General features: G+C 34.5%; 1 protein-coding gene across 13 annotated transcripts in view; it reads left to right on the top strand.

The window, feature by feature from the left end:
• Nucleotides 1-22,961, top strand: part of LOC127874917 (ral GTPase-activating protein subunit alpha-1-like) — a 153,022-nt gene that overhangs the window by 50,194 nt on the left and 79,867 nt on the right. For 11 of the 13 annotated variants that reach the window (XR_008047174.1, XR_008047173.1, XM_052419604.1 and 8 more), the window contains 6 exons: nt 205-316; nt 1,297-1,419; nt 2,039-2,165; nt 3,298-3,423; nt 5,687-5,863; nt 6,382-6,489. Coding sequence is in view for 11 of the 13 variants with exons in the window: in XM_052419604.1 (XP_052275564.1) it covers nt 205-316; nt 1,297-1,419; nt 2,039-2,165; nt 3,298-3,423; nt 5,687-5,863; nt 6,382-6,489 (773 nt within the window). In the remaining 2 variants the exon portion in view is untranslated. The remainder of the gene's footprint in view (nt 1-204; nt 317-1,296; nt 1,420-2,038; nt 2,166-3,297; nt 3,424-5,686; nt 5,864-6,381; nt 6,490-22,961) is intronic. The other 2 variants (XM_052419610.1, XM_052419612.1) reach the window with 2 other exon arrangements.

Raw genomic sequence — 22,961 nt, forward strand, 5'->3', positions numbered from 1 at the left:
ACACATGGCACATGACTAAAGTTTCAAGTGCAAAACATGTAGAAATGTTTATATGATGCTCTACTGGACTATGGCTGATCTACATGACAAGCAAATGTCGATGATGTTTGCTTGGTTTATAAACTTTTTTATTTATGTCCAAACACATTTTGATCATCCCAAGATATTTGATATTGACATGCTCTGGATACGACTGTTATGTAGGGAGCAGATCCTGCGAGTGTTGCTGTGTATCACCACAGGGGTGCAGGGGGAACAGGCCGGGGTCAGTCGTAATCGGGGACTGGGTATGCGCCTAGCACAGCCCATATTTCAGGTAGACACCTTTGTGATACTTGTTTTGAGTTTATTAATTTTACTTTTAACTTTTTTATCTAATGTGTAAAACGCATTGAGCTTATGTGGCTTCATCATATTGCTGCTTTAGAGCATTTTATTGTCTGATTTCAATTGAATTGTTTGGTGTAGAAATTATTTACAGCCTTACCTTTATTTGTGGGGAACTACGTAAACTTGTATTTACACTGCACTGGTCTAGTCTTTGTATCTGTATGTGGTGGGGCTGAGACACCTGGCTCCAGTCTTGCCAAAGTGTGCGATTACCCACCTAGAGTAACATGGCTTTGCCTCAGTGTCACTTGAAGACATGTAGACGCTGGCCGAGGGGTCATACAATTATCTTAAAACATAAACACTTTTGTGAATGTGATATATACAAATAATAAGTTGCTTATCTTAAGAAGAAAAAAGGAACTAAATAGTTGTCGCTTCAATGACCTATATTGGATCCATACTTTATATTTTATTTTTACTGCTCAATACATTCACCAAGTTTTAATGTTGCCTTTCTGTTTTAATGTTGCATTTTGCATGTTTAAACAATGTGGTGTCCCTCTTATAAATGTAACACTTTGTAATTTGGCCTGCATTCTGACCCATTGTTTCCGTCATGATTTCAAAGTTTTATTCTGTGAGCTATAACTGAAAAAGAAAAAGAGCCCTGGCTGTCTGGATACCTCAGTGGTTGGCACACACTCTTCACACCTAGTTCAATGCCGTACTAGGAAGTGCATGAATTTGGTTTGTGGTCACCATACCGGACAGGTGGGATTTCCTCTACAAAGTATGGCTTTCCCCCACATCACAAAACCGCATCAAAATGAAAAATCTTTCAGTTACAACATAACAGCTAGAAATTGCAGCTTTAATAAGTCTAGTAAGGCAATTAGTGGAAGGACCTCATAAACTTCTAAATACACTCACACAAAAGCCCATTGGTCTATTGTGTGGTTGCAGACCCTGATAGTGACCTGGATCAAGTCCAACCTGCAGCAGTACATCAGTGTGGAGCTCTGGGACCAGTTCCTACAGGTCATGTCTTCTCTCACATCATGGCCTGAACTCATTCACGAATGGGCTGTAAGTGCAGTAGTAGATCAGTTATCCACTGTTGATTATGCCCCTTCCCACTTCATTTAACTTAGTGGTGTATATATATGAGTTTGCAAATTCAGATCTGTAGGTTTGCCTGTGGCTCAAAAGACCACATTTAGTAAGTCCATAAGTTTGGTAACACTTTCACCATTCCTCTATATGATAGTGGGACAACTGAATTTGTAGCTTAAGTTTAATAACTTGCAAAATTGCTTAAAGACTTATGTTATTGTCCTGGAATTATCTAAAATTAGTATTTTTACCATGTCTAAGTGAGTTTATATACAGTAATCACCAAATAATATTACAATTTGAGGGGCTAGTATATTTTAGTCAGTTTGGTGATCCAATTGTAAGAGAAATCAGTTAGTGCAGACAAATTTTTGGATGTTTGATTTATTACTTACCAATACATTTCAATCATTAATTGACAATATATGTATCCTGATCCAATCCATCAATCCCATGAAGAATTCCCTGTAATAATATAGAAAAAAAATTGAATCTTTGAATAATGGTTGTTTGAGCTTTTGAATTTAGCACAATAGTCTAAGGGATTCAGAGTTTCATATCCAAATTGCATGTTGCTGTGTAATTCTTGCAGAAAACCATGATGACCCTGACTACTGTATTTGCCAAGCATGTATATAGCCTTGACCTTGGAAACTTGCCCCTAGAACGCCTCACAGAGCAGAAAGAGAAGAAACGACGGCAGGGCAAGCAGTGTTCAGGTGGGAGCAAATGAAAGTCATTGAATATATCATTGAGTCGATTTAACGGTTTGAAATTTGTGGTTTATAATTGCAGTTTATTGTTATAATGCTGAATGTTATCAATTAATGAATCAAGCTATTAAAGATATTTCCATGTTTCATGCATATTAAAGCCAGTATCTAGCACAGACAAATTTATTTGCTTTTAATTTTTGTTTTGAAGATCTGACTTTGTATGCCACTCTTTTTAAAAGGCATATTGCAGTCTTCTGTCAGTCCTTTCCAGATATTAATGGATTTTTAAATAACTTGCCACCCATTTCCACCATCATAAGAAATCATGTCTTTTTTAACACCTGTCGCCATACCTTAACAGTCAAGATTACACTCTGAGGTCAAATGTTAAAACTGGTCATTAAACATCTTCAAACCTTCTGTCTCAGCCATGATTTTGCCATGTATTGATGGATTTTGAAATAACTTTGCACAACTGAAAACCATCATAAGATGACATGTTGTGTGTAATATTGATCTCAATCTCAAAGGTAAAGGTCACACTTAGAGATCTAAAGTAAAATTATGCCATAAAAATGCTTGAAATTCCTTTCAGAGCCATAACTTTGCCATAGAATGATGTGTTAAAAAATAATTTGTTACAAATAAAACCCAGCATAAGGTGACATGTCGTGTGTATCCCTATCTTAAATTTAAAGTCTTGCACTTTGATTTGTAAGATTGTCATGGCATTGAAAAAATAAATTATTGTTTGACATGAGATGGCAGCATTTTGTGTATGAACCCTTACTCTACCTGTCCAAGGTTAAATTTGGCCTAAAAACAAGCATGTCCATAACTTTGTCATTCATCATGCAATTTTAAAACAAATTAACACAAATTAAGTGACTACATGGGTGTCTTGTGTATCACTGATCACAATTATCTTGAAGGTCGATGTTCAAATTTGGCAATGAAAAGCTTGTTTGTGACATAAGCAAAATTTTAAGATGAAAGTGGATTGTGGTGGCATCCCAATCCTATGGATACATGTCATGTTTTATTTAAACATTATAGAACTATCCCAAGTAATAAAGCTTGTACAGCTGTACAAGGAAATATATTTAACATAAAGGTTACATTTTTTATAATACAGAGAACAACAAGTCTAAAGTGGAAACCAGTTTCTCGAAGGTCTGGAGCAAATCTGGGGAAACAGAGCAGCTTGCAAGCGGCCAGGCCTCCACGTTTGAACGGTCGCAAACCAAGTACAAAAGTGATGGTATGTGGAACCAACAGCTGTTTTTGTGTACCGAATTTTACCATGTATAAGGCGTCCCCATGTATAACGCGCATATGATTTTTCAAGCTATAATGGAGAGAAAACAGAATTCAAGACCAAAAACTTGAAAATCTGACTGAAAATGGCTGCCATTTTTATTTTGTCCAATCAATTAATTGGGGTTTTGTCTTTTTTGCGCTGATGTGAACATTGGTAACAGCAATTCACTATAGACACTATAAATTTCCTATATAAGTTTTTTTTGAAATTTGAACATAAGCTTCAGTGATTACAGATGAATTTGACAGCTTAAATACTCGAAATTATCAGTTGTCATCGGATTCATTTCCTGGTAACTGCTTCTTTTAATAGTGTGATTGCTGGCTCCATCTTGGCCCCATAACATAAACATCTCTGTATTCATCTTGAGCCTGTAATTCTGTATATACTTTTACATGCACTGATTGTAAGAGCTGGGGAAGGGACCATTGTCTTCCTATATTAGAGAAAGTAGCATGTGAAAACTGAATAAGGGGATGCCTTTTTATGCCCCCGGTAGGGTGGCATATAGCAGTTGAACTGTCCGTCAGTCAGTCAGTCAGTCAGTATGTCAGTCTGTCCTTCCGTCCGAAAAAAAAACTTTAAAAAATTGGCTATAACTTTTGCAATATTGAAGATAGCAACTTGATATTTGGCATGCATGTGTATCTCATGGAGCTGCACATTTTGAGTGGTAAAATTTGAAGGTCAAGATAATCCTTCATGGTCTAGGGTCGAAAATACAATTCCAATGGAAGTAATAAGCTCTAATGGAGATAATTATCTGACCTGCCAAATTATATATTTTGTTTAAATAAATCAAAGCGGCGCAGTAGGGGGCATTGTGTTTCTGACAAACACATCGTGGTAAAAGGTCAAGGTCAAGGTCATCCTTCAAGGTCTAAGGCTGAAAATACAAATCCAAGGGAAGTAATAAGCTTTAAAGGGAGATAATTATTATATATAATAATATGAAACCATACAACTGAAGCATAATCAAAATGACTTTTTATGGTCAAGCCAAGCACACAATGATACTTTTGGGCATACAAGTATCTTCGGTACTTTAAGGTTACCTGTGAATCTACAGTCACGGTAGTGGCTTATAATTATTTGCTACTTAAAATAGCATTTGTTAGAGACAATTATTTTAAAGGGAATTAATTTATATAATTATTAATCTCAGATTATATATTTCCTTGCTAAGAATTTAAGTTCTTTTCACAGTTACTGTACAGATTTTGTATTTTGTTTATTTATAACTTAAATGATTGATTTGTGAAAGTTTTTTTAAATGATATAACTATCATTTCTTTCCTGTACTAATTTGTGAATGGTTGGTTTCATTAGTTACCTGTGGACTTGTGTATATAGATACATGAGAACTGTGGCTATGATCTCTTTGATATACCACAGGCCTTGGTAGTCAGTGATGTCTGACTTGGTCATTTTTGACTGTCTACAGACCTTCCCACCCCACGCGGTAGGGTGGCATATAGCAGTTGAACTGTCTGTCTGTCTGTCAGTCATCGGTCCGAAAACTTTACCATTGGCCATAACTTTTGCAATATTGAAGAAAGCAACTTGATATTTGGCATGCATGTGTATCTCATGAAGCTGCACATTTTGAGTGGTGAAAGGTCAAGGTCATTCTTCAATGTTAAAGGTCAAAAATCAAAATCCAAGGGAAGTAATAAGCTTTAAATGGAGATGATTTCCATACCTGCCAAATGATAAATAGAAATTTTATTTCAAAGCGGCGCAGTTGGGGGCATTGTGTTTCTGACGAACACATCTCTTGTTATGTGATGTTACTGATATGATAATGACATTTCTAAGGGAAAAAATAAATTTGGCAATTAAATCCATGATTTAAAAAACATTTTATGAGGAGATATAGCCTATATTTCGCTGCTGTTATATAATTAAAATGCTCTGGGAAAATGGTACTTAATGCACATGCGTAAAGTGCCATCCAAAATAAGCCTGTGCAATCCACACATGCTTATCAGGGACAACACTTTTGGCTTTTATTTTATTTTCCCTTTAAAGGAAGTCTCTTATAATAGAAAATCCAGTTAATGCGGAAAGTGCCATCCCTGATAAGCCTGTGCAGACTACACAGGTTAAGCTGGGATGAAACTTTAGGCACAAGTCTTTCCCAAGAGCATGGCTTAGATAAGCTCTGACGTGCCTGTGCTGTTATACACTACCCTGACTGCAGGTGCAGGAGGCAGCAGGTCCCGGCCCGACATCCCGGGCAAGCAGCGCTCCCTCAGTGGGACCCCTTCCCCCTGTCACTCCCGGTCAGCGTCCGCCTCCTCTGACCTCGCAAACCTAGTCCGTAGCAACAGTGAGGGAAACATCACTGACCCGGCACAGCTGGCTGAAAGAATCAAAGGTAGGCTACTCCTTTTTGCTCTGCATTGGTTGTGTTGCATTTTCAGAATTGTTATCTCCCTTTGATCGATTGTTTAATTTGTCATATGGTAGCACAATAATTTTAAAAGCATGACAATGTTTTTTTATGCATTCATCCTTTACTAACTTATTTACTAATTATTGCACAGATAAAGTTAGTGTGTTCAAAATAATTTTAATTGTAATGTATTTAAATAAATGATAGTTTTGAAGAGAATAACAAAGATTCCCATCTTTTTGTATGTTTTTTAAATTTCTAGTTACACATTTTTAATATTTTACAAAGTGGGAACTTCAGACTTAGAAATGTATACTTTTCATTTGTTTTGTATGTAGTATAGTAATAAGTTTTAAGAAATCTCTTGACCTTGCATTTCTATAGATTCTTTATAATACAAGCTTTTAAGAAATAACACTCAAAAAAAGGAAACACAATTACAGTAAATGAAAATAATTAATTTGTGTCACTATGTTATGTGTTATTGCTGTGCTGTACAGGGATAATGTCTCGCAGCACTGTCTCCCCCAGCTGTAAGTCTAATTCCGCACGCAGTCTAGCTACCGCTCTGCTAGCCACCATGGGGCCTGATATAAATAAAACCTCTGGTAGGTGCATCTGCCCGTATGCCCGCTTGCAGCCTTGGTGTTGTCTTGTAGAGGTGTAGTTTGCTTTAACATTTCTGTTGTTAGCCTGAGAACCTAGTTTTGCTGATGAATTTAACTGTCTTCTGTTGTAATTCCTGAGTTTGGGTGAATGCTCATTGGCTTTTTTATGTCCCCCACTATTGTAGTGGAGGACATATTGTTTTTGCCCTGTCTGTTGGTCTGTTGGTTGGTCTGTTGGTTGGTTTGCGCCAACTTTAACATTTGCAATAACTTTTGCAATATTGAAGATAGCAACTTGATATTTGGCATGCATATGTATCTCATGGAGCTGCACATTTTGAAAGGTCAAGGTCATCCTTCAAGGTCAAAGGTCAAATATATGGGTCAAAATCGCTCATTTAATGTACACTTTTGCAATATTTCAATATTCAAGATAACTTGATATTTGGTATGCATGTGTATCTCATGGAGCTGCACATTTTGAGTGGTGAAAGGTCAAGGTCAAGGTCATCCTTCAAGGTCAGAGGTCAAATATATGTGGCCAAAATCGCTCATTTGATGAGTACTTTTGCAATATTGAAGATAGCAACTTGATATTTGGCATGCGTGTGTATCTCATGGAGCTGCACATTTTGAGTGGTGAAAGGTCAAGGTCAAGGTCATCCTTCAAGGTCAAATATATGGGTCAAATTGCTCATGTAATGTCACTTCTGCAATATTGAAGCTAGCAATTTTATATTTGACATGCATGTGTATCTCTCAGAGCTGCACATTTTGAGTGGTTAAGGGTCATGGTCATGGTCATCCTCTAAGGTCAAACGTCATATACGGGGACATAGTGTTTCACAAACACATCTTGTTTCCCAATAATTTCTTTTTAACTGGAAAAGTAATGTTTACAAAAGGATGTCCTTCCCTTTCAAACTATAATCAGTGAGAGATATTTTTTTATTTTAAATTGAGAAATGTATTTTTTCTTCAATAAATATAAACAATATTAATATTATATTACATAAACTTTTTGATTAATATAAATTAAATAAATATTAATATAAATAGATATTTTGTACATAGGATTATTGGATTAACCTTACCATCTAATATACAACCAAGTTTTCTTTTAAGTATTATTTCTCCTTTAGTGTGATGATCAAGTTGTCTTTTAAAAATTTGTTTTCATATATTTAAGCATATGTATGATCTTTGCAATATCTGACCTTGTTCTAAATATTTGTTTAGCATGTTGATAATTGTATTTTACGTCATGATAAAAATTAGCACTTCCAGAAATGGTACCTCTGTTCTGAAGCCTTCCAGTGGTAGAAGTGGCTTTCTAAAACATCTTGAAATTGAATTCCATGGAGGCATTATGTTTTGCTCTTATCTGTCCGTAAGGATGTCCCAAGTTATGTTCTTACAACCCAAAGCTTGTGTTGTGAACTCTTATAATTACTGAGTATATCTCCCTCAGATTTTCAGAGGTGAATAAACAGGCAGAATTTAGATCTCTTTATCTGTTTTTCTTCAAACGAATAAATAGTCCAACATTTTTTTGGTTTCAAAATGTTTGTAAGTATTGCGTGGAGATGGCTCAACATTTTACATACCGGTAAAACAATTTTTCTTAGGAATTTCAACTGGTGCATAAAAGACAGATTTTTATGCTTCTTATGGCAATATGAAAAACATCAAAAATACCTTATTTGATAAGCATGTGTTCTTGTTCAATAATTCTTTACTGCATTTATGTAAACAGTTATGCTTCACGCAACGTAAAATTTTGTCACCGATTCCAGACATAATCAAAGGTCAAATTTATGGCTTCAAAGCGGCGCAATAGGGGGCATTGTGTTTCTGACAAACACATCTCTTGTTTCTTTTTAAATGCATGGCATTGTCATTATATTAAAGTTTAGTGCTTGCAATTTAAGATGAACAAAGTGTAATTGCAGCTTTGACAGATGTTAGTATGTGCTCTTCTGCTGATAAAATATCTTTGTCATGAAATAAAAGTGCAGCTATTAGAAGAAATCTTGTGAAGATGTGTAATTGAAAAATCTGCAGATACTAATAGAGAATTGAGTGTAAAATGATTGTATCTTTTTAAGTTTTGTATTACAAATACCTGGTACCATAATCACATGCTCAGAATGTAATTCATTTGTGGCATCACCTCTTGTGTTTCTCACATATTTCCCATGTCGTGAGTTGTGCTGCTTCTGTAGCCATTGATGTCTTGATTTATGTCAAACCTGTTAATTATTATGATGTAATCTCAGTTACTAACTTTTAATGTGGAAATCAAACTTTTGCAAGATGATATATAAAAAACAACAAAACAGTGTTATACTTTTATTTCAGCTGTTTTTATGCACCCTTTTTGAAGAAAAGGGGGTATATAGTTTTCGCACTGTCCGTCTGTCTGTCTGTAAGTCTGTTACTCTTTTCGCGTCTGCTCTCTAATTCAAATAGTTTTCGTCCGATCTTTATGAAACTTGGTCAGAAGTTGTATCTAGACAATATCTAGGTCAAGTTCGATTATGGGTTATGCCGTGTCAAAAACTAGGTCACGGGGTCGAAAAAACAAATCCTTCAAGGGTTAGGTCAAAAATACAAATCCAAGGGAAGTAATAAGCTTTAATGGGACATAATTATTCAATATTGAACATAGCAACTTGATATTTGGCATGCATGTGTATCTCATGGAGCTGCACATTTTGAGTGGTGAATCTACAGTCACGGTAGTGGCTTTTAATTATTTGCTACTAAAAAAAAGAGATTTGTTAGAGACAATTATTTTCAAGGGAAGTAATTTATATAATTATAAATCTCAGATTGTATATTTCCTTACCAAGAATTTAAGTTCTTTTCACAGTTACTGTACAGATTTTTTATTTTGATTATTATGCCCCCCTTTGAAGAAGAGGGGGTATATTGCTTTGCTCATGTCGGTAGGTCGGTACATCCACCAGGTGTCGGTACGTCCGTCCACCAGGTGGTTTCCGGATGATAACTCAAGAACGCTTGGGCCTAGGATCATGAAACTTCACAGGTACATTGATCATGACTCGCAGATGACCCCTATTGATTTTGAGGTCACTAGGTCAAAGGTCAAGGTCACGGTGACTCGAAATAGTAAATGGTTTTTGAATGATAATTCAAGAATGCATATGCGGCCAACAGGGCACACTCTGAACAATATTACTGAAGCAACTGGTCTGTAATCCTAGATCTATAACTATCAGTCCAATGAAACATCATCCTTTTAGTAAAATACAGTGGATCAGTAAAAATATTATCAGAATATGAGATTTTTTGTATATTTTGTGTATTAAATATTGTGTTAATGTTTAATTGTGTTGATTATTATAAATATAAGCAGAACAGGGGTGGTAATACACTACAGGGGAAACAAATGCAATAAGTTTAAATTTATTGTTACAGATTTGCCTCCCTTGTAATATAATTAAATTTTACCAAATGTAAGGCTAACAGCATTTTTGAATGCATACTACTACTACTACTACTACTACTGCTGCTGCTGCTGCTGCTGCTGCTGCTGCTGCTGCTACTACTACTACTACTACTTCTACTACTACTACTACTACTACTACTACTACTACTACTACTACTACTACTTCTACTGCTACTACTACTACTACTACTACTACTACTACTACTACTACTACTACTACTACTACTACTACTACTACTACTCAGTGCTCACTCTGGCCTTCAGAAAATAATAGCCATATTTTTTTTCCTTAAAAAAATAATAGCCAAAACATATGCGGACTTTTCCGCAAAACGGTACTGAAGGCAAAAAGAAAGAAAAAACCATGAATCTCATTTTATCTATGTTTTATTAAATGTATATCTATTGATTTAAGTTATAATATATATATATACTCAAAAACAAGCATAATATCAGTGTGTCATTTTCTTATAAAATATCATGGCTTTACAATAAAGAATACAATCAATGTTGTGGGTGTGACTTAACAAACCAGATCTCAGCTACAGTTACATACACATAAGAATTAAGGGCAGAGGCCCCAACCCACCCAGAGCACTAATTATACTATTTTTTATAGTTTTTCCAATTGCAATTTTTGGTGAATACTCGAAATATTATAAACCACACCTTCCGTATCACCGCATGTGTATTCGTCATTCTATTTTTGCTGTTATGAACTTCGAAAATAAATCATAATGGACGAAAAAAATACAGTATCCGAAAACGGTAATCCGAAAAATTGTACGCGTTTTGCACATGAAATATGCATTATATAAAATATTAATATGCATAATCTAAAATGTGCATATCGTTCGAGTACTTTATCTCTTAATATGGCGTTTGCCATCGGCCGCAATATTGTAGGCAGAGGCCAATATCAATTGTAAATGATTTATTCCAAAAATAACACTTTCGCAATGCCGATCATGTATACATCAATTAACGTCACAGCGCGTGAGTTAAAATACACCACCTTAGTGTGATTCCAAACACGTGTTTCGTTAAAATTAGCTGACCATGGCATATGCCGGGTTCCTTTGAATTGGGAAAACCAGGTTACCAGGTTAAAAATTGGAATCATTATGTTAAAGCAGACGACAAACAGCGGTAATTACGGGGATAATTAGTTGATGGCGATTAAATAATTATTTCATCAAGCAATGTTCAACGTTATCTAATTGCAGAAAAAACGGCGTGGAAAACAAAACCAGCCAACAATATTAGCGGCGATTTTCAATAATGACGATTAAATAATAATTGGCGAAAAATTAACAAAGATCTAACAGTTACCGATAATTGGTAAAGCACAGGGAGATTAAAGACGTTTTTTCCGAAATATATCACTGCTGTCGGACACTGATTGAGAAAAATGCTCTAGGCCACAATGTCGCAGAAGTTATTGACGCGTGTATGACAATACACAGGGTCGAGTGTGTACACAGGTAATCTCGTTATCGATTTTTCCTGCTTGATGGCCCGATTTGCAGGCGTTTCGCAATCGCCGGAAAACATTTAGTGGCAATTTGTTTTTTTATGTAGGCGGATAAAATAATCGCCATTTTTTCTAGACAATTTTTAGAAATAATAGCCAGTTGGATAAAATAATCGCCTTTGGCGATAATGTCTGGCAGCAGCTTGAGCACTGACTACTACTACTATTACTACTTCTACTACTACTCTACTACTACTACTACTACTACTACTACTACTACTACTACCACTTCTACTACTACTACTACTACTACTACTACTACTACTACTACTACCACTTCTGCTACTACTACTACTATTTTTATGCCCCCCTTCGAAGAAGAGGGGGTATACACTGCAACTCCAATATATCACGGTCCGTTATATCGCGTTGTCCAATATATCGCGAATCGGCTATGGCTCCCAAAAATCTGACGAGCATAATCCTTAAATAAAATGTTTTTATCTGAGAATTTGATGCATTAAAATCCGTTTCAAGCAAGTATTTTTCCCTTTTTTTCACCAAGTTTAATCCAACAGTCATAATCCAGTTTTGACCAGATTGTTTGCTTACATTGTACATCACATTAACACCTGTGTACTGCGATAAACAAAAGACCCATTTGTCAAACATGACAGGTCATTTCGGGTGTTACAATTCTCTATTGAATTTGCTTTGAACTGCCGAAACGCACCAGTGCACACATGAAGGTGTACACAATTATAACAGTAAATGTCACAAGTCAATACTGACCTATCTCAACAATCTGTGTGTGTTAGATACAGTATACAATATAGATCAGTTAGTCACAATGCTCTACTATTAAACCCCATGCTGTGCATGCTTTTCATGAGAAATGAATGACGTTATTTTGTACATGGGTCTAATTTGTGCATGCTTTCTTGAACAATAAAACTCGGCAATGTTTTTCGGATTAAAAATTTAATTATACGCATTTGAAAATACTCACATGGAATAATGTTTTGTGTTATACCAATTAATGACATATGGATATAACACAGACTTGAATAAGGTTGGTAAATAGCGTGTTTTGAGATTGCATAATGATGCTAATGTATACATATACATGCATACATAAACTGACAATTTATATCGCGCGCCGGATATATCACGGTCGCGATCTTTGGACCCCTTCAACCGCGATATATTGGAGTTGCAGTGTATTGCTTTGCACATGTCGGTCGGTCCACCAGGTGGTTTCCGGTTGATAACTCAAGAACGCTTGGGCCTAGGATCATGAAACTTCATAGGTACATTGATCATGACTCGCAGATGACCCCTAATGATGTTGAGGTCACTAGGTCAAAGGTCAAGGTCACAGGTGAAGGTCACAGGTACTGGAAATAGGCATTTTAAGGATTTAGCATGGTTCAAACAAGGGAAACAACTACGGTTTATGCATGTTCTTTTTATTACAGATTTGACTCCCTTTAATTCATTCAAAATCTCATTTTACAGCAGAGATTCCAAATCTGACCTGTAAATGAGCCCCATATTTACTGCCAGTGCTAGGTTACCTTTTCCCATTTGATCATTCTTAAGTATTGGTATTGTAATGCTGCTGTTGCTACTTCTGCTGCTACTACTACTACTACTACTTCTACTACTACTACTACTACTACAACTACTACTACTACTACTTCTACTACTACTACTACTACTACTACTACTACTACTACTACTACTACTACTACTACTTCTACTACTACTACTACTACTACTACTACTACTACTACTACTACTACTACTACTTCTACTACTACTACTACTACTACTACTACTACTACTACTACTACTACTACTACTACTACTACTACTACTACTATTACTGCTACTACTTCTACTACTACTACTACTACTACTACTACTACTACTACTACTACTACTACTACTACTCTACTACTACTACACCAGCACCACCACCTACTACACCACCACCACCACCACCACCACTTATTCTACCATGTCTACTATTACTACTACTACTGCTACTACTACTACTACTACTACTACTACTACTACTAGTACTACTACTACTACTACTACTACTACTACTACTACTACTACTTCTACTACTTCTACTACTACTACTACTACTACTTCTACTTCTACTACTACTACTACTACTACTACTACTACTACTACTACTACACCACCACCAACAACCACCACCACCACCGTTCACAGTGACAAAAAACGTATTCACACAATGGCTGCTACTACAACTTAAAGCCCATATAGGGGGGCATGCATGTTTTACAAACAGCGCTTGTTTATAACTCAAATGATTGATTTGTCAAAGTTTTTTTTTAATGATATAATTATCATTTCTTTCCTGTACTAATTTGTGAATGGTAGGGTTCATTACCTACCTGTGGACTTATGTCCATAGATACATGATGAACTCTGGCTATGATCTTTTTGATAAACCACAGGCCTTGGTTGTCAGTGATGTCTGTCTTGGTCATTTTTGACTGTCTACAGATCCCCTCCCCCCCCCCAGTTGGATTGGACAAAATCAAAGGGAAGTAATAAGTTTTAAAGGGAGATGATTTCTATACCTGCTAAATGATAAATAAAATTTTTATTTCAAAGCGGTGCAGTAGGGGGCATTGTGTTTCTGACAAACATATATCTTGTTATATGTAAAATTTATTAATGTTGTCATTTTGAATCTTAAAAAAAGAAAATCCACTACTTTTAACTAGAGAAGGAAACCTATTTAAAGGTATTAAAGTTAACAGTTGGTTTAATATGGTTGTAAGTCATTCAGTATTTTCTAAATGTCAAGCAAAACGGAAGAAAAACTGAATAATATTATAGCAGTATGGTCATTGATTCTTTAAAACAAGCATTTATCCCTTTATGTACAGACAACATAGTCTAAATTAACTGATTTTGAAGTATGGAAGTTTGCAAAATAAATTAATTTATATATTTTTTTATGTTATTTAATTTTATGGACGATTCTACAATAAATACTAAAATTGGATATCATTTGTAGCTGATTTCGCTTCATTTTGCACTAGCCTCATGTAGCTTTAATGAAATTTAATTACTGTATGTTTATCCATTTATTCTTTTATATAAAGTATATGATTTTTTTATGTTTTTGTGGATGTTTTTTATTAAGTGTATCTATATCTTAATTGAAAATTATAATATTCATGCTATAGATATTGAAAATTTAAGATTTATTATAAGTAAAGCTTAAATTCTCAAAACATATTTAGTTTGTGGTTATAAAGAGTGGATTGCATTAAAAAGTACACTTGTTCTTTCATTTGTCTGTATATCACTTCTGGACTGTTAACTAAACATGACATGTCAAAGTTAAGAATATTGGCAATTACAGCTTTTCTACGTTGTTACTTTGCAATTACTTAACTTTAAATTTTAAGCACCGTGCCACAACTGATAAGCTGAGACAGCGTGTTACCTGCAAGACCTGTGTGTCTAGCACAAAGGTCACATAACATGTAAAATGTCAGTATGATCATGATGCAGTTTTTTAGATCGTTATTTCATCACATCACCCAATTTAAAATAAGTTGCCAGAATGATCAATTTATGATATCAGGCACCTGCGTTCCTAATTCAAAGATTTAGGTCTTTTTTAGAGATCAAACATTATACACAAAAAAAGTAATTTTGTGTAAAAATGTTAGAGTAAGAGCTGTTTCGCTTTCAACCCAACAAATTTTGTTGTAATGATGTCTTAGCTGATTTCTTTATTGGTTATGTAAATATAACAAAAGCTACCCCAAACGCCTGCCTTTAGTTTCATCAGGTCTTAGTGGAGTGACCTAGGGCCTTTAAGGCTCTCTTGTTGTCTTAATGTTTAAATATATTGCAATAAAGCATTACAGTTGAAACAGTGCATAGTGTGGGGCAAAGCGCAAACTAATTCCGTGGTAAATGTGATATGCTTAGTGGAAACAACATATGTCATACTGGCATTCGTAGATGGTAACTTCTTGATGAAGATATGACAAGATTGATTGTGATTTTGGATGTCCTAGGTGGTTACGAATACATTGTAGTTAATGCAATGCCCATGCAAATGTTTTTTACTGTATCGGCACTATCCTTTCATAAACTTTAAGGCTTATAAAGAAACTATTATTTCTGATTGTTATACATGAGTATTTTGCAGAAAACAGAATGATTCCATTTAAACATTATGTGATACCCTTCGATCAACCATACGCATTGTCTAATTTTTGCATTTAACATATGTTAGATAAAATAATCTTGTTGTTCAAAAAAATATAATAAGGGTGTTGGTCATTTTAGATGTCCAAGCCAGTCTACCTTATATGCAAAGTAGTAAATGTAATAGCTTATTAGAGTCATTTTAAGTGTATCTTCTGGTACCTGTCTTACTTATTCATTATCCAATATATGCATTAGAATAATTCAAATGTATTCAAGTGTATAAATAAGATTGATCTCTTCTGATGAATATCTGATAGCCTTATTTCTGTGGAATATCTTGGTAATTAGAAACTGCAGAGCACTGCTGAGTGTTTTAATTAAGAGCTCATCATTTCTCCAGGTAACCCAGGTAAGTCTCCCGTGCTCATTGTTTGCCTGGTTTCATTACAGATTCTAAAAATTCAGAGAATCCTTCTTGCAAATTGAGCATGTTAGCAGATTTTTAAAAATATTTTTCTTGTAAAATCTTTTCAAAGAAAAGAATTTGCCGTTTAATATCAAGATTTTTTTTATACTTATTTTGGGAACAATTCTTACTGATATTTTGAAATATTCATATACTACTCACAAAGGTTTATTTAGTGTGTAACTTAAGAGTCTTAATGAGAAATAACATTTGCTTTATTTAGGTGCTGTGTTTTTTATTATATGGTTACCTCCACAAACATAATTTTTATGGACTTCATAATGACTTGAAAACTATTCATCTTTGAAACCATAATTCGCAGTGCTTTGATATTTAGTATTTATGCCCAGTAGAAATGTTGGTCAAATGGTGTCATATCTGTAATGAAACATTGTTTAGGGGTCCTTAAATAATTTCAGTTCATGGCCCTTGTAGGATGATGATTTGCCATCCCCAATCAATGGTCGACATGAATGATATAATTATCCTTGCATTGCAAAACATTAAAAAATCTTTGTCTCTTAAACACATGTAAATACATCAAATAGTGGTCTTACACATAGTTTTTATCAAAGGATGCCATGCAAAAAAAAGTTGTCACACTTAAAATGAATAAGAAATAACTTCTTTTGTTCTGTCATACTGAAAATCCAATAGGCTGTGTATTTGATATTTAAATCTTGTTTAGAGCTTGCCATTGAAGTTTAAAACTGGCCTATAAACACAGCGGTACATGGTTGATAAAACCTTAATTATATATATAAGCAAAGTACTAAAAAAAAATACACAGGTGAGCGAACTAAGGCCATCTTTGCTGCCTTGTCATTAGTGAGTGCTTAAGACTTGTAGTACAAAATATGTGCATGTTTACGCTGGCTCTCATTTGCTGTCAGGATGAATTCTTTATTTTCTAGGTATCACATGTTGCAGAGTAAAAGTTCTTTTTTTCATGTTCATATTGACAGAAGACAGGAAGCGATACATATTACTTGCGGAGCTGTTCAAAAGCATCTGTAATTGCTTCTAATGAATTTTCATTATCTTACGCAAACAACTGCAGCTTTCTGCAAAAACAATTTCATTTTTGCTGCATCTTGAATATCTTTTATCTTAGAATAATTACATCACTTCTGTTAAAGTAGTTAGGATACAGTGTATGCTTCTGATTGTTATCAATATTGATAAACAACGGTTATTGATAGCTTTCTTTGTGGTGTACTCACATGTAAATGCTAGATTTTTGCATTTTCTGTAGATTGCGGGCCATGGAAAAAAGCTTGTGTCACAATTGATCATTCTCTTGACTTACCTTTGAAGGCTTACAAGTTGAATTGATGTTGTATATTTGATATATTCCTGGAACTCTCGTCAATCTTTATGTCTGTAATAACAAGATTTGCTTAGGTCATTTTTTTCACGATATAATAGAACTTGCATTACAAATGTTGTCAAGATATATCAGATACTGAATGAAAATTGTTAATGTGGTAATAATAGTAATTAATATATTGATATAATTTACCCCCTACCTCTGATTCATGTAGGGCAGCTGTCATTTCGAACTGTACTGGCATTAATGCACTTACAGAGAGGGTAATCACGTGACAGACAAGATGGCGACATCCATGCCGAGGCAGGTATTTTTCGTCGTTTTATACCCTTAATTACTTGTATTATTATTTTGTATTCCGCTCACTTTCCAGCCATATTAGGAAGAAAGTTACTGGCTTTTATTTCACAGTAATATTCGCTCTATATCTCGACTTTACCCGGTGCGAAATTTCTTAGCGGGATGACCTAATTAAGGCTCCAATAAGAAAATTTGCGGGGAGTAAAGTCGAGATATAAAGCGAATTTAAATACGAAATAAACGCTTATCACCTTTTTACTGATATAGCTGGAAAGTGAGCGTCATTTAAAAAATAAACAGAAGTAATAAAGGGTATAAAACGGCGAAAAATAAATGTCTCCGTATGGACGTCGCCATCTTGACTTTCACGTGATTACCCCCTCTGACTTAGTGCTGGTAAACCAGCTAGTCCAGTGAAAATATGAGTTGTTAAACCACTGTTTTATGACTGAAATACTGTTGAAAACAACAAAGAATCAAACTTGGCAAACAAAAAACCTAACAGAGTGATGAAATTTTAAAGGAAAAGTGGTGACATCAGGGCCAATTTATTGAGCTGGTGAAAAATATATACCTGTTTATCCCACTTAATATCCTGTTTTGTGACAATTGATAATGACCTTTTTTTATAGCTTTAGCTTTTTCACATAATATGTTTTGAATGATGTATATGTGTAGAATGTAACAAGAAAGAATCTGTTACTTTATATTCCAGGAATTATACATAGTATTTCCATTCCTTATGGCTAATGCATGCTAGGCATAGTTGTTCACAGTCACAGGCGTACTTGCATCATTAGGTACCTTGCATTATGTCTCTTACTGTCAAATGAAATTTGCACAAAATTAAATGGGCAACTGTTGAAGTGACTGTATTGATTATGATTTGCAGCTGCTTTTGTAAGACAATGTGCTTGGGAATGGCTTATGTTCATGATGTTGAAACTTTTTGAGATCTAAAAGTGTTTTCATGTGTTCATTTATTAATTGAAGCTTAATTCACAGCTGCTGGTATATATGGCTTCACGTGTAACTAACATTATTGTTTTCTGTGTATGCGTCTGTTGTGTCTGAAAAATACTTACTAGATTTTGTTAACTGTTTTTAAAAGTGAGAGGAATTAAACACTGGATTGGTAAATAACCCTTTTCTTTTCATTATGTTGTTTTTTATTTGTATCTGAGATTTTTTCTACATAATTGTTTGCCTCAGTTGCATGTAACAAAAAATATTATTTGTTGTTGTATTGTATAATTTGAAAATATTGTATTTTGTATATGTTTTACATTCAAGTGAACAGCACAGAAGCATCTCTCTCTGGACTTGATAATGAATTATTTAAACATTACAATTGCAACCAATGATAAATAAATATTGTTAAGAAGTGTCACATTTTTTAAGTATCCAAATTACATGAACCATTACAGTTTTACATTGTATAATTATTATAATTCCAAGCTATTTTATAAATGGCATTTTCAATTGGCTCCAAAGTGGAATACTTGATTTGCCATGGATAGCAAAATGACAATATTGTATGGAGACATAGCATGTCTACAGATAATTACACTAGCATGTTTCCTTTGGGGAAGTCATGTTTGTGAAAATAGGGATGTAATTGCCTTTAGATTGATCAGGAACTGTCCGGATTTCATACACTGTTGGAACCCTAAGATGTGGCAGGTTCATTCTCGCTAAAATGTTGAGCAATTATATCTCTTGCTGCTATCTCTCAATGACAAAAAACTGTTTTCTGAAGATGGCAATTGGTATGATTAGGTGACACAAAATTATCTTGTACCATTCTATTCAGTATGGTTTTCTTATTACAGTTATAGGCTGATTTTTTTCAAAACCATGGTTTATGAGATTTATCCCTGGCCCAGAACTTAAGTGTGGATCAGTCATGAAATCCTTTCTACGACCATTGTTTCCATACTGTCCATTACTTGATTAAATACATGTATATGCACTTAGCACTTCTGTACTTTCCATACCTGGACAAGTGTGAGTACATGTAGGTAAACTGACTGTCCTGATATGACTGAAATACCACTGAAAACCACCTGGACAAGTGTGAGTACATGTAGGTAAACTGACTGTCCTGATATGACTGAAATACCACTGAAAACCTAACAAAGAAATTCAATGTTCATAGACATTTTAATACATATGCTTGTAGACATACAGTCATCATGGTGTACAAAACAGGCTTATCTCAGATAGAAGAGATATTGTTTCTATGTTAATGGACTGGTTTGACTTAAGACAACAGCCATGTATTGACTGTGGGGATTTGTAAGGTTTGTTTATTATGGTAACCATTGAAACAGATGTTCATTCACAGTTTTCATCTCATCGGAGTGCTAATGAGGAGCTTTTACCATACTGTGATGTTGATTGTGCATCAGTGTGGGTGTGTGGATGGATGAAAAAACTTATTCTTCAATATCTTCTCTTTATTGAACTGGCCAGATTTAAACAATACTTAATTTGAAGGATCCTTTTTTTGACCCTCTTTCAAAGTTATACACATTTTTCTGGTCCACTACATGTGTAGGTCAGGAGCGTTTTAATAGATTTTAAAACCGGAATCTTTCAAAATATATTCTAAAGAAAAAGGCTGAATTTGATAATAAATGTTTTCCAAACCAATTGTAATTGCCCCTTTGGGCAATATTGACTTAACCTGGGCGTCAATTGTTTTCTTCATATTTATAAAGTGAAAACTTAAAAAATGTTCTTCCCTGACAAAACTGTATTTTGGTCCTTTACAAAGTAAATGAAAATTATGCCTCTGGGGTCAAAATGGCCCCACCCTTGGGATTTTAGCTCACCTGAGCATAATGTGCTCATGGTGAGCTTTTGTGATCGCCTTTATATCAGCAGTTAAATTTATAGTTCACTTTTCATGAAACTTGGTCAGAACATTTGTTCTAATGATACTTTTGGCAGCACATGTATACGCAGCAGCTAGGTTTGTATCACAGGCGAGCGTCTTTGGGCCTTTAAGGCCCTCTTGTTTAATGACACTCATTTGTGTTAAATTTTACATGCAATGAAAGCGTATTTAGTTAAAGGATATTGTCATTGGTGATGTAAGCATATGACGACAAACTGTTACAACTTTTGGATTTAATAATATTATTAAGATAAGAAGTTGTAGAACATGACAACAATTATAGCTTATTCCTATCCAATTGCTATGATCACAGGTGGTTAGCGTGTGGCTATGATATTAATTAGTGAAAACATCATTTTGAATGATAAATAATCAAATTATACCGAAAAATCAACTTTTATGGAAAAAAAAAATCACTATCAAATATAAATATAAAACAAGGTTACCCAACTCAAGATCACCTGAAAACAGGGTGCATCACTTTGAACAGCCATAACTAATCATCAAGTGTGCAGCGATTTCCATGAACGCGGTCTTATTCTTATTCAAAATTTGACCGGGGGGGGGGGCTTCTTGCTTACTTCACATGTTTATAGTGAAAACTTAAAAAATCTTCTCTTGAAACCACAAGTATTGAACAGGTATTTGGCATGTAAAATGGCATGGTTGTTCTCTACCAAGTTGGTTAAAGTAATGACCCTACATGTGTTCAAAATTAACCCAATCAAGTGGTTACTTTTTTCATTGGATTTATATAGTGAAAATTTAAAATCTCAGAAAAAGCAAGGCCAAAAGGTATATGGTATGTAAAATCCTATTGTCCTCTATCAAGTTTGTTCAGATCATGTCTCTGGAATCAAAACTGGACCTTCCATGTGGGTATTTTGTATTCCTGATATGTATAAAATAAATACTTAACAAGTTTGGTATTTAAATTGTCATGTTGGATAATGGTTTTCTTCTAATTTTGTTCAAAACTTGTCCATTTGGGTTAAACTTTGCTCAGCCTTTAGCATTACTTGTTGCCGCTTTATGTATATATTGAAACTTGTTCCTCTCTGTCTTCTACTGGTTATAAGTCGGCTTCTTACAAACTAATTTTTGTCCAGAATAGATTATGTGTATTAATGTTTTTGGAACAATATTGCAGAGAACTGTTTGATGCACAATATATTTATGTTTTTGCCATTGTTAAGTTAAGGTCATATATGTCTCAGGAGAGCCATTTAGGGTTTTAAGGCTCTCTTGTTATGTGTTATCAACGAAATAATGCTTTTTTACATTGATATACATCCTTTGATATTATCATTTAAGCCATTTCATTATTGTAATGGTAGTTATAAAACAATAAAATAAATGTGAAAGTTACAAGTTTATTTCAAGTAGATGTTTTGCATTTCTTGGAATTCTTGCATTTTGTTCAAATCAAATTACTAACATATGGGAAGAATTGTCTTACCGTAAAAAGTTGTGTATAAGGCGCACTTTTTTACCCCAAAATTTCATTTTAAAAACTTGATGCGCGTTATGCACAACTACAGCCATGCCAAGACATTTCATGTACTTACAGAGCATTGAAATCAAATAAATTTGAAGAAGAGAATGAAAAACGAGGAAGCCATTTTTATTTAAATGTTATTGTTTACTTTCCCACAATATTATACCCTACTGTACTAGGGTTACACAATTTATTTGGGGGCACTTGTCGATTTACAATAGTATGTCGGCAAGGTATTTCCCGATATATTTAAGATTATTTTTCTTGCTTTTCAAATGTGTTAATAAAATTGATGCTGTGTTTGTTTACACGTTTTCATACGTCTTGTCAAGATTGAGGATGTGATTATTGAGCAATTTGCGTCACCTGTCAAGTTTTGTGTAGCTGGGCTATTATCAAAACTTGCGAACCGGCAAACGGCTTCACATCTCCATTGTTTGTTTATCGCCGGTAATGTCGTGATGGTGTTGAGAAGTTTGAGTCGTTAAAGTCTCCTGTCAATTTTAGACACTCGAAAAGAACGCATGATATCGGCATTGTAAATAAAACGCGCGGTTGTGAATTAGTCATGCATGAATAACCAGGTGACAATACCAATCAATAATGTCAGTTTCTTAGTTATAACTAATCCATCCGTTATGTGTAAATATGTACGATAAAATCGTGGACAGTTACTTCGGAGACATATGATGAAAACCTTGATGGTATCCTCGTGGAAAGTGTGCATTTCATGCATAATTCATTTAAATCCTAACATTTATTTTTACGCATAATATGATTTAAAAAAACACCAACTAGTTGTATCGTTA

Source organism: Dreissena polymorpha, chromosome 3 (assembly GCF_020536995.1).
Source record: "Dreissena polymorpha isolate Duluth1 chromosome 3, UMN_Dpol_1.0, whole genome shotgun sequence".
Taxonomy (NCBI): Eukaryota; Metazoa; Mollusca; class Bivalvia; order Myida; family Dreissenidae; genus Dreissena; species Dreissena polymorpha.